Source organism: Amblyomma maculatum, chromosome 3 (genome assembly GCF_055883805.1).
Source record: "Amblyomma maculatum isolate TAMU_Amacu chromosome 3, ASM5588380v1, whole genome shotgun sequence".
Lineage (NCBI taxonomy): Eukaryota > Metazoa > Arthropoda > Arachnida > Ixodida > Ixodidae > Amblyomma > Amblyomma maculatum.
In genome coordinates this window covers 171,202,621-171,216,024 of record NC_139346.1, presented here as the reverse complement: position 1 = coordinate 171,216,024, position 13,404 = coordinate 171,202,621, and the positions used below count along the sequence as shown (strand labels likewise).

The window sequence follows — 13,404 nt, the reverse complement described above, 5'->3', positions numbered from 1 at the left end:
ACGCTTGTGTCAAACACAACAAAACATTCTGGTTTTGGTTTGTATGATGCAGGGATCGGTACAGGATCAACACTTGAGTGATTTTAGAAGTTTCAGTTTTCTGAATTTGGATTCCATTTTGTATGGGCCGCACTGCAGCATTCAGGAATTAACAAGACAGCTTAGCAATTCTCGAAAGGGATAATTGACTTCTTTCTATGTGACCTGCTGTAAAAGGCTCCTGATGTACCGGTTGCTAAATGTACTGACTGCAGTAGACTCTTTGTTGTTGTGAGACTAGGCACTGTTGCATATTTGCTTGTGTATGTGCTTTATCAAAAGCAGTGAGACTGCACACACTGGCCCCAGTGATTTTCTATTTGTGAATGTTGATGCATGCTACTAGTAAGATTGACTATATTTGGCATGCACCTAGCAGTTTTTAAAAATAGTAATAAAGTTGATGTAATATGCCGCATGGTTGATAAATTTCTTCCCTGTGCCCTATTGCTGGTTCCATGAATGGTATCAGCCAAACGAAACAGAAATAAGTTGATGAATTCAGCTCCTGGACAAGGTTCAACTTGCAATGGCGTTGCATCAGCTAAGCAGAAGATAGTCTTCGGCTGCATAGTCTGATATTGGACAACAGCTGAAGCATACTGCTAGTGACTGGCTGTGGTGTACTTTTTAGCATTCCAGTGCCAAAGCCTGACCAGTCTCTTCATTGTTTCTTTTTTTTTTTTTTTGACAGCTTGAAGACCCCCATATTAGACAAAGTTTCCGAGGACAACACTGCTGTCTCAATGGAAAGTAAGTGCACCTTTCTGATCACCCTTTTTTTCTTTTTTTGGTGTGCGGCTAGTTACCAATCAAATGGGTATTCCCTGCTCACGGAAGGCAGATTGCCATGTTGCAAAAAGTCTAAATTACTGCAAATGCTTTTTTTTCCCCAGCCATTACTCTGCAGTGCAAATTTTCAGCTACAGGTTTCTTCAAACTATAGAAGCCTCTAGAAAGCCTCAAAATGTTTATCCTTTGAGTTGTCAGGGCTTGCCGAGAAAAGTTTTCGAAGTTTCTCGGTACTGGTGTCTCTGTATGGGTGCCTCTGTACTGGTGTCTCTGGACCGGTGCCGTGGCACCAGTGCTATACCAATCGGTGGACCATGGGACAGACGCCAGGCATGTTGAAGGGTCGGAGCAGGCTGCCCAGGCATCTATCTGCAGTAGCATGTAGCTCTGGCTTAACTGCTGGAGTTGTTCTGTGCCAGCAGCTATACTTGTGAGTGATTGGATAAAGTAGCATTAGTTCTTCCAGCTGGCATTGTTTGTGCATTAATTGGACACGCCTGTGACTAGGTGTGGGTTACTGTGAGAGGAGCAATATCCAAGCTGTGTGTGCAGGAGGAGGAGGAGGAGATGCGGCGGGGGCCCCATGCATGGTGTGCCAGTGCCGTCTGGAGAAGGGCGGCCGGCCTCTGACCAAGGCCAACTGCCACATGTATGGCCTCAAGGACACCGACCTGGCGCCAGATGCGCGGGTGTGCGTCTCCTGTCGCTTCAAGACCGTGCGTCAGCGCTTTGTCCAGTACGTGGCCTTTGTTTGCTTGTCCCCGCTCCTTCTCCTTTGCACAGAGCAGCTCTGTGTGGCTCAGACAAGTTTCATGATGTGTGCTTGGTGAAAGGAAGACCTTGTCATTTGTGCATCGCAGTGAATTCGAGCACATTGGACGTTTCAGGGAAGCCTAAAACAGCCATTGTGGTAACTGCATATCTGTTTTAGTTTGACCTCTCTATGCGCCCAGCCTGCTCGTCTTGCTGCTGTCACATTTTGGAACATTGTGTGAAAACTTGGGCATTTAATGTGTTGAACATTGCTTGTGTGAGCACACCCAGCATAGAAGTAATTAAGGGCTTTTGGTCCCGCTAAACCATCAGCTGTGACAAGCACTTTCTGAACTACAATCAGACTTCTTATTTGTTTGTTCCCTTTGGGAAACCTTGCATTTTTGCCCTGTTGCATGCAGCATCATTTCGCGTGCCCGATGGAGAGTGCTAGAGGCTGTGTGTGTTCTCCCTGACGCTTGCAGGTGCCCCATACCCACGTGCAAAACTCCCAAGCGCAAGATGAAGAGGTTACGACCGCTTCCGGCCAAGTGGTTGGATCTTGACAAGGACCTCAAGGAATCAATCAGCAAAGAACTGCGTAAGTGCAAGACACTTTTGCTACGTGATTTGACAGGATTGTGTTCACTAGGAGCATAAGGGCTATGGGAGATGGCATACAAAGGGACAAACGGCATTTATTTTGTTTTGATTTGCTAAAAATCTGTTTAACACAGGCGGGAATTCATTGTGCTGTCGCATATGGGAACTAAGCAAAACGGGTCTTATTCTTTGCGTACTGGATACTCTAGCATTTGTGCTACATTCTTTATAATAACTGCTGTTTTTTTTTTTATTATTTTTTTCCCCTCCTTTTTTTCTTTTTTCTTTCTATGGTGGTAAAGAGGCCTGCAGAAGTTTACAAACATAGTAGGAATAAGTGCTCACTGACCGTATTCATGGACTCTCAGCTGGTAGTTTCTATATTCACTTGGATATCTAATGCACTTTCTTCTTCTGCTAGAAAAATTGTTGGCTTGGTGCATGTGTTATGCATTTAAGAATCTGCATTATAGTCAGATTAAATTTTCTGAAATTTAAGGGACTAATGTATTGGTTGCATTATTATGAGACTGCATTTATTATGTGAGTGAATGCAATACAGTGAAATCTCATTACTATGAACACCACATTAACAAACTTTTCAAATTAAAGAATTTTTAAGAATTCCCGGTAGATTTGCTATGTTTTCAATGTGAAACTATTTCAGAATTACGAATTTCAAAATAGCGTATATTTCAGAATAACGAATATATTTTATTTCTTCTATAACTTTGGAACATTAGTATTATGAATTTGGCTAAAATTAACAGCGCCGCAGCTTGCAACTCTCGCGTGAAACAAAACAGAAACCGCCGTTTCTGTGTGTATGGTCCGTGGGCTGTACCTATCATCATCAGGACATCTAGGACCAGCTCCTAGCGCCATCATGAAGCTATGGTTTATTACGCAGTAGCCAGCAGGCCTAGTTGCCTCGTTTTTTTCTTCCCGTGTTGTGTGCTGTACGCAACTCGGTCGTTCGTGCGTTTGCGCGTGCGGGACGGTATTTATTTTTTTTCTTTTAAATTTTTTGCCGCAGATTATTTTATTGCAAAGTTTGTGCGAGATTGGCGATGATATTAGCCATTGAAGTGCCAAGAAGATATGAACGTAGGTGCTTTCGCTGCAAGAAATGATGCAGGGGGAAAGCGATTCGGCCTCTACAGACAGCTAGCATTGCCCCATCGACTGCCGCAATCATTATGAAAGACCGAGACAAGCTTTTCAAAGCTCAGGGAGCATTGAAGATGGGGTCATAAAAAAAACTCCATCGCTCGGTGCAGTCATGCACGCAATGAGGTGTTCCGGAAAGCGGAAGGTGTATGTGCTGTAGTGGTGTAATGTAGTGCGCGGTCGTGTTTACTACACGCGGCAGAAGAAAATAATTGAGTTCTTCAAATAAATCAGCTTTGGAGTTAGTGCAACATTTTCACTTGAGGTTTTGCTTGTCTACACACGTGCCTACTGCCAAGGTACGTCATTTTCATGCCTAGGTTTTTGACCACTGGCTTATAATCGCAGATTTTTCATTACAACAATATTTCAAAATAACGAATGAATTTTTGCGGTCCCGCGGGATTCGTTATATGGAGATTTGACTGTAATTGGTGAAATTTGAAGTTTGGTTTCCGGCTAGCATAAGTTTATGTGCCAACAGCCTTTTATTTACTTGTCCATGTGAAGAGTGGTGCCATGGGCATTATGTTGAGCATGACTTGAATTTGCGATGAATTGTGGTGGCGATGTTAACACTGTATTAAATTGGAGCAATGTTGGCTTAGCTGTTGAAATTCATGAATTCATTCCTGTTTATTTCTTCATTAGGGTGTTTCAGCTTCCTGTTCATTTTATTTCAAAATATGCATCTTGCAGCCGGACAATGGGAAACCATGATATTCATTTTCTGCTAACAGCTTTGCCCACATGGACATGAGATGGTTTAGTTTGAGACGTCTGGTGCTTATCCACTGGGAACAGCTTTGTCAAAATCTAAGCTTGCAAAGTTGGTCCAAGGATGCACCCCGGCAGAACGCCGTAATTCGTGTTCAGTATTGAAGTAAAAAAATAAGAGCATTGGAAGTGAAAGCATTTATGTGCTGGGTTTTCAAATATGTCCCTCTCCTTCCTTGAGAAATCATCGCAGGGTGATAGAAGCGTAGCTGCCTTTTCTCTGTACATGTGTAAGCCTTGTCTTTCCTTATTTGAGTGTGTTCTAGGTAAGCACATTAAGAATGGTGTGGGAAAGTGCTGTTTTGTTGGGCTGTGTGTGTGTGTGCGTGTGCGCGTGTGTGTGTGTGTGTGTGTGTGTGTGTGTGTGTGTGTGTGTGTGTGTGTGTGTGTGTGTGTGTGTGTGTGTGTGTGTGAGTGAGAGATAGAGAGAGAGAGAGAGCTGGGGTACGAGCTTTCTTGTTCCAATTGGGTTTTTTTGTTCTGTGCTTTCCAGAGATCCCCACAGGGATTCAAAAATGCTGCTCTGCATGCTTCAACAGGATCACGCGCAAGTTGGATCCACACCCCCAGTCTGAAGGTAAGGGAACAGGGGAATAACCTGGATACCCTTTGTGCCGTGTGTGCTCCACTGCGATAGAAAGCTTTTTTCTTTGGTCTTCAGTTCAGTTCAGTTCAGGCGTTCAGTCGTGTCCGACTCTTCGTGACCCTATGGACCATGTCACGCCACGCTTTCCGGTCTCTCACTATCTTCTTAACATCACATAGCTTCATCTGCAATGCCTCGAGAATGCCATCTAACCATCGCGTTCGCTGCCTACCCCTTCTCCGGCGACCCTCAACCTTTCCCAACATCAAATCTTTCTCCAGCGACTCCTCTCTTCTCATCAGATGACCAAAGTAGCTGAGCTTTAAGGGGGGACACTGGTCTTAGAGCTATTTTCATTATTTTAAAGCCAATCCTGATAAAATCATACCCTCTTGTTCAGATTTTTATGCTGATTTCAAAAATGTAACTTGTTTTTCTCTATGTCAGTTAATTCCCGAGATAATAATATTAATTATTCATTTAATTAGTACTTCCGCGCAAAAAAAACGCCTCTATAAAACATCATTTTTAATGCATGGCGGTACAGTACAATGACCAAAGAGTGCAATGATCAAAGCAGTTTTTCCATTTTACCCTTATTAGCAATTTTGCTGCACTTTGAAAGTTGTCCTTCAAGACGTGCCTATCATGCTTCAATTAACTTGGCAAAATAAAAAATTTTTGAAGCTTGAATAAAGAATTCTGTTTCGATCATTGCATTCACTGCACCTTCAGCTTTATGTAGAAAAAGGAATTACATCTCTATCTGTCCTAGATGCAGAGATATCGACGAACTAAACCAGCCAAGTGTCCAAAATTTGAGTTTTGAGAAAATGGGAAAAAACAAACTAGGCACAATTTATTCAAAATTTCGAAAAGATATATGCATATTTACACTTGCAGACAGCTAATATGCACCAGGCATGTAATCTGACTGCTTGGGCTGACTAGAATGCCGCTTTTTCAGTGCCCGATGCATGTTTTCCGCAGAGGCACGCTTGCGTACTGATTCGGCTGTTCGGCGCCTGTCCTTCTCAGCCATCCTCCTGATATTCTGGACGCCAGGGTTCATATTTAGCTCACTCAGTATTTTTGAGCATGCTTGTAGGTTTCCTGCATTGAAGCGGACAACAGCCTCTGCAACAGCTGCTTGAACGGAGAACAGTGACGCATGGCGCTCCTTTGGTGCGAGTGACCATATTAGGGAGTGCAAGCTTTCATTACTGTTCTGGGTTTTTCCCTGCTGGCACCGCTCCAGCAGCTTTGGGTCTGCCAAACGCTCATAAATAGGCAAAAGTGCTTTGCACACATGTGGTGGCAAACTGTATCTGTGCTTGGGAGCAGGCTCTCCCTTGGCTGCAGCAGCATTCTGGCGGCACCACGAGTTTGCGCCTGTCGGGCAGAGGGTGTGATTTGACACGGTATCATTGGAGGTTACGTGATGATAGGTAGCCATCACTGCCTTATGCATTGCCCCAACATCTCCAGCATGGGACTTCAGGGCCCAGCTGTAATACGATGTCAACTTGGTGACAAGGTCGCCTGTCAGCTTTCCTTTGCCACTCAAGCTCTCTTTTGCATCACCTTTATGCTTGGCAATTGCATTGCGTAGGGCCGTTCCCATCCGCTTCTGCACATGGTTTGTGCAATCTTCTTTGCTGATTTCGATGTAGCCGTACACAGCTGATTCTTGCAATGCAAGAAATGTGCGGCTATCGCCGTCTGAGAGCATGGTCGTGTACCTAAGGCCATGTTTCTCCAGTGACCTTTCGAACAAAACAAGTCCGGCCTGAACTTCCATTTCACCGGACTTTTTGTCCGTGTTCTTTTGGCACAAGTGGCTTTCTTTCCACGCCTCATAGGACGGGTCACCTTCTTTGGGCCCACGCTCACACCCAGCACAAAAGTTACTGAAAACTACATAGTCAAGTACCAGTCCAGTAAAAAGTTCTACTACGGCGCCGACACCGATGTGGGATGAATGACCCCGGGTCATCCATGAACCATCGAAAGAGACAGAAATGTTCCCGGGGTTGTCAAGGTTCAACTCGTTATAGAGTTGCCGAACAGAACGGGCGCTGTCTTTCAACACTCCTTCGGCTGCGCGTGTTGCTGCGGGCGTCAGCTTACTCTTTACGTAGTCCTGCCACGTTTTCGTGTGCAGGCCACGATGAGATATGTTCATCGCCGCAAACACATCATTCAGCGCCGTTTGCCTATGTCCGGTACTTTGCATCGCGCGTGCAGCAAGGATATTCACGGCAAACGGATTTATCTTCTGGCTGCCTTGCACGCGCGGCGAACTCCATGCCGATGAAATGTCCCCGCAAATCACGCACGCGAGAGAGAGTTTAACGGCTAGACCATATTCACGATTTCCTTTTGAAATATGGACATCCCCGCCACACACTTTACATTTCACAGCAGACAACAGTTCGTTCAGCGACTCCAAACTCACAACAGTGAACGTCGTATCGTCCGCACGGCAACCGCCGGTCGCGTCAAGAAGACGGGCGTCAGAAGTGGCGATGAAATCCGCTTTCCTCTTCGTCGCTGCGGTTGAACCCAGCTCCTGCAGCATTCCTTCGGCTTTTCTTTTCTTTTCAATCAAGTCCGAAGGCTGCAGCATCGTCGTGTCGTGGCGGACGCGTCCGCTGGGCGTAGGCGCCGCCGAGCTCGCTAGGCCTATTTCGGCCGCGGGGACTTCTTGACTTGCCGCTGGCTCCTGCACATCCTCGGAGCTTTCGGGTGCCGCAGGACGGTTCCGAAAGTTGTCGCCGCGCGCACTCTTCTTCTTTTTGCCGAATTTGTGGCGCGAGCGGAATTTACTGAGGGGCATCGTCTCGCCTCGGTCTCGACTCAGAACAAAATGGCGTCTCGGACGCTTTCAACGGCTGCTGGCCCGCCGCAAGCAGACGACGTGCGATAGAATCAGCCAATCGGATGGCTCAGTTGCAGTCACGTGCGCTCAGCAGCGAATCAGATGCCGCGTTTTCGTTTTTCTTTGTGGTTATTTTTCTCAGTGGCCATTGAGGGCAGACAAGCGCTAGCGGCGGGAAATTGAAACCCAGAAAGCGCTCTTTCAAACGAGCCTAACATGGCCGAGATCGGTCCGGCGGAACGGCAGTTGCGCGCAACGAAAAATGTGCCGTTTTATCGTCTGCTGCTGCGCAAATTCAGCCCGCGCGATGATTTCAATTCGTTATTATGCTGAAAATACTGACTTCTGGAAGAAGAAAATTGGTGAACTTGTAGATTAATAGCCACAGATTCCAAAAATGCCATTTTCAGAAAATCGGTTTTTTGGTCATTTTTTGGTCCCAAAGACCCGTGTCCCCCCTTAACTTTAGAATTTGACCCTCCAATGAGCAGTCAGGGTTTATGGTCGACAATATCGACTGATTTGATCTTCTGGCAGTCCAAGGAACTCTTAAGAGTCTTCGCCAGCACCACAATTCAAACGCGTCAATTCTTCGGCGGTCAGCCTTTTTCACAGTCCAACTCTCGCATCCATACATCACAACTGGAAAGACCATAGCACGGGTTATACGGATCTTGGTTGGCAGACTAATGTCTCTGCTCTTTACTAGGCGGTCAAGGCTAACCATTGCTCTCTTTCCTAGAAGCAGGCGTCTCCTAATTTCATGGCTGCAGTCTCCTTCCGAGGTAATCTTGGCTCCCAAGAACAGAAAATCTGTCACAGCTTCCACTTCTTGTCCATTGATGCTCCAGGACTTGATAGGGCAAGACGCCATGATCTTCGTCTTTTTAATGTTTGGTCTTACTGACTCTCAAACTTAGGTCGAAAGACCAGCGAAACACTTCCCAAAATTCCACTTAGTGGTGTGACAAAATGGTTGGAACTTCCTTGCTTAACTGCTGCATTGCACCCTTCTGCCATAGCTGTGCTTGTTTGGGTGATTTGTATATGCATTGTTGAACTTAGCAAGTTTATTTTACTCCAATACTCATAAAAGCCCCCCAAAAGAGGTTATTACATAGATTACATAGGAGGAGGAGGGGTAGAATACTGAAGAAATGTAGGTTAATAACGGTTCGTGAGGATATCAAATGCAGTAGAAATAGTACACGCCACAAAAAAAAAGCACCTCACCCAAGAAAAGTGCATCAAATGGTACACAGAGACGTGGAATTCTGACACGAGTGTGCAGCATTAAATGAATTTTACCATTGTGAACATAGCAATATCGGATAGCACAATATTTGTCAGGTATGGTTTCAGGTTTAAATCAGTTCAGTTCAGGCGTTCAGTCGTGTCCGACTCTTCGTGACCCTATGGACCATGTCACGCCACGCTTTCCGGTCTCTCACTATCTTCTTAACATCACATAGCTTCATCTGCAATGCCTCGAGAATGCCATCTAACCATCGCGTTCGCTGCCTACCCCTTCTCCGGCGACCCTCAACCTTTCCTAACATCAAATCTTTCTCCAGCGACTCCTCTCTTCTCATCAGATGACCAAAGTAGCTGAGCTTTAACTTTAGAATTTGACCCTCCAATGAGCAGTCAGGGTTTATGGTCGACAATATCGACTGATTTGATCTTCTGGCAGTCCAAGGAACTCTTAAGAGTCTTCGCCAGCACCACAATTCAAACGCGTCAATTCTACGGCGGTCAGCCTTTTTCACAGTCCAACTCTCGCATCCATACATCACAACTGGAAAGACCATAGCACGGGTTATACGGATCTTGGTTGGCAGACTTATGTCTCTGCTCTTTACTACTCGGTCAAGGCTAACCATTGCTCTCTTTCCCAGAAGCAGGCGTCTCCTAATTTCATGGCTGCAGTCTCCTTCCGAGGTAATCTTGGCGCCCAAATAACTAAATAACTATGCATAAATCGATGTCTGTGCACGTTAAAGATCCCCAGGTGGTCGAAATTTCCGGAGCCGTCCACTACGGCATGTCCCTTGGGCCCGGTTGCTTTGGGATGTTAAACCCCATAAACCAAACCTAACTGTGCATAAAGAGCCGAGTTACATGTTGGGAATTGGACCTTGTAAAGGTAATCTTGGCGAGGGAAAATAGTTCCTGCTGTCTAGCTTCTCAAGTAAAACGAGCGGCGTTAGTTTGGAACTGGCAATTCTTCTAGGCCATGCAAGCACATTTATATGGCTTGGTTAAAGTGGGGCTTTATGTGTGGGCTGGTAACCTACGCTATCATGTCATATACCCTTAAAGGCGGAGCTTAAGTGTGTCCCATTCTCCCGTAATGTTTTTGGGGGGGGATCGCCGCAGTCCATTGGCAGTGCTGTCGGATGTTTGCAATCGATTCCCTCAGATGTTTGCAACCAAAAAGAAGGCAACCGCTGTTAAGTGGCATGTGTATGTTGTGCAGATGTCGGAGACAGCTCCCGATGGACCGAGGAAGAGATGGAGCAGGCCAAGCATGGGCTCCGGGAGTATGGCACGGACTGGACGGCCGTGGCCTCTGTTGTGCAGAGCAAGTCCAAGGAGCAGTGTCGCAACTTCTACTTTAACTACAAGCGCAAGCTGGGGCTTGACGAGATCGTGCGGACCTTCCGTGAAGTGAGTGGGACTGCTTAGATGCTCCCTCTTGTGTTAGCATTAATGGTGCAACAGTCGGTGCACTCTCACTCTGGTTGGAATGCAAAAACCTTTTTTTTTTTTAATACAAATTTTTCTCTCCTCGTTTTTTCAGACTCAGGCCACCAAGGAGGATGGAAAACGGCAGGTCACGGATGATGAAGACAGTGGTGAAACGACAACGAGCTGTGAGGAGGACAATTGTGTGGACCGCTGCAGCAGTGACACTGCCAGTGCGTGCAGCCCTTCAGCCAAGCAGATGGATGATGGTGAGGCTCTTCACCTTCACTTTGTATGTGCCTTTTTGGTTGCGGAGGAATCGGATGATGTTTGGTGGGCCGCTGCAGTGAGTACAGTTATGATGACCAGTTTTGTGGTGCAGCAGTTTAAAGCCGGCCCTTTAACTACCAGTATGCTTGCCTATCGTGCTTAGAATGGCAGCGCTAGACGGCAATTCACGAAAGATAAAGCAGAGAGCACACAAGAGCCATATCTAAGGCTTACGACCACGTCAACCATGCTACCACTACTCACATGCCTTTGACAGTTGCAAAACAAAGCCTGGGTGGCTGGGGCTGGTGGTGCCGATACTGATATGGATTGCGGAAGCTCGCGGCAGAGGGAAAATATAAGTGATGACCGCGACTATCCGTGGATGGCGTCTGGAAGCCCCTGTGCGTGTGCATTTTGAAGGCTTTCTCGCGTAGGTTGTGGAAAGTTTGGGTCCGGCCCTTACACGGATATCTTAAAAAATACTTGCTTCGGGAAATAGGGGGTGCGGCTCTTACACACGTTTATACCGTGTGTAAGGAATTGTTTAATTACATCCAAGTCATGTGCTATAACTTTTGATCAAGAGCAGCGGCTTAGCTGTGATTGCATATTTTGAACCCGTGGACAAAAACTCGTCGATCTTGGCCGCTGCAGCAGAGTTTTCATGGAGGCAAAAGTGGTGCCGTGTAGTGTGAAAAATCTGTGCACATTAAAAAACCCTAGGTGTTTAAATTATTGAGAGCCCTTCACTACAGCATTTCTCATAGCTAAAGTCAATCTGGGACACTGGTCTTAAAACAATTTTTATTATTAGAGATATCGCAATGGAAATTCGGTGTGTATATGTATTTCTTCCTGCTGTTTATACTATGGAAGCATAATTGATACCTAATTAGGTAATTTCTTACGAGTGATTAAAACACTTTCCATCAATATTATTTGGCTCTGATTAAAATGTAGCTGTAGCCAAAGGCCTGCCATGTAGAGCTATGCTATTTGCATATATGTAACATGTATATGTATATGTGTATTGGCATATATGTAACAATATTGTCACTGAGGTGCGTTACCATATAAAAATGTTCAATTATGCCGATGCCCCATAATTTTTAAATATAATTAGCTGACATTACCCCCCCCCCCCCAGTTTGGTATGTTCAGCCTAGCAACATAAAAATAGCATAGCTCCACAGTTCAATTCTTCCTGAATGCAACGGTGTAAGACTTATTAAAATTTTACCACAAGAACACAATGAAAAGTTTCGTAAAGCTAGTCATGTTGGCAAAAAATATGAAGTTGAGAAAATCGCATTTGAAGTTTTGACTCTGATTGCAGAAAATGATTTTATTTGTGTTTCCTATCTGTCCCCCTGCAAAACAAAACAAAAAGTGTCTTATTCTACCCAAGGAAACGTTTCCTAAAAAGTTTGAAGGTTTGTACGTGACGAAAGAAGAAAATTAATGTCGAAATTGTAAAAAAGAAAAAGAAGGAAACACGAAGTTATGGGTTCTCTAAGGACAGTATTTTGAGCCCTACAAACGGTTTCTTGAGGGAACTAGCGGTCCGGTGCCAAGGAGGTCCGTGGCCAACAGTTGGGTGGCCCTGAAAAGCTCTGTTGTGACGCTCGTGCGGTTGACCGCTCGCATCTTCGCGATTTCGCTGCAGGTTCCTCGCTTCGTGTGCGCAATAAAGTTGTTAACGCTTTCATGTCCACAATCTCAAACTCGGTACTGGCATCGCATTCCGCACTGAGGCCGTGGTGAACCTCGCGTTGGGTCGCCGACTTTCCCGATAGAACGGACTTTGCGCCAACCGCTCAACACAGTGTGACGGCTCCGGCGGCGGCGGCATCAACACAATGTGTATCGTTACCTGGGATGAAGTTCGCACTGTAATTTAAACTCGTGGTGTCGTCATCCCGACGGCACGTTTGCGGTCAGCACTTTCTGGCTTTTGTTCCACGCCTGTTTATTATGGCTTCCAAAGGCTCATTGTGTGCACGGTTACAGTCTACTGTTTTCCGGCATCTCGATCGCAAGGGGGCAAAAAAAAAAAAAACAAAAAAAAAAAAAAACAACTCTGCCCAAAACGGTGCGTTGAGAAACGCAAGCGCAAACACAGACGCACACGAAGAGGCAGCCACGGCGGTGAACCCTCCACTACGTCGTCTCTCATAGCCTGAGTCGCTTTGGGACGTTAAACCCCACAAACCAAACCAAAACAAAGAAGAAAAAAATGACGCACTGGTCACGCCAGCCAATGGGAGACGCGGAACGGCGTGCCACGTGACAGCCAATCAGAGACCATAAACAGCCTTCGGAAAACGCCATTTTGAGAAAACAGCTTCAAACCAAGCCCAAGATGGCGGCGATCGACCAGCTGGAACGCCCGTGGCGCGCGCGGGAATTTCGAACAAATTTTCTCTTCGCGGGGCTGCATTTCACGGCTGCCGTGATGTTTTGAGAACCGAATTTATCGCATTTCCTGACCAAATTCATCGTTAATAATTTGAGTGCAGGTGCTCTAAAGGTTAAACCTTTGGAAAATGGGTTTTTCTTAAAATTGATTTTTTGACCATTGACCGCGTCTTCGTGTCAGTGTCCAAACCGTATCCAATGTTTCACGAGGTTGTAGCCGTATATCTATGACTAAAAAGCCTAGTTTTATGGCCTTTGTCATTCCGCCCCTTAAACTGTGTGTGCATGGGATGCACATCGCTGTGACAGTGCAAGCCTTCACTTCAGTATTGTCATAGCAAACACTCTCTCTTGTTTCGTGCATTGCAAACAGATTCTCGTATTGCTTCCTCAACAGGAGGTATTGCACTTGCCAACCCTTTTG

At 45.7% G+C, this 13,404-nt stretch overlaps 1 protein-coding gene across 7 annotated transcripts in view; it reads left to right on the top strand.

Annotated features, from left to right (window-relative positions):
• Nucleotides 1-13,404, top strand: part of LOC146196917 (uncharacterized) — a 62,314-nt gene that overhangs the window by 39,463 nt on the left and 9,447 nt on the right. For all 7 annotated transcript variants that reach the window (XM_084598625.1, XM_084598619.1, XM_084598623.1 and 4 more), the window contains 6 exons: nt 734-792; nt 1,384-1,567; nt 2,070-2,185; nt 4,628-4,711; nt 10,081-10,271; nt 10,405-10,558. In XM_084598625.1, coding sequence (XP_084454751.1) covers nt 734-792; nt 1,384-1,567; nt 2,070-2,185; nt 4,628-4,711; nt 10,081-10,271; nt 10,405-10,558 — 788 coding nt within the window. The remainder of the gene's footprint in view (nt 1-733; nt 793-1,383; nt 1,568-2,069; nt 2,186-4,627; nt 4,712-10,080; nt 10,272-10,404; nt 10,559-13,404) is intronic.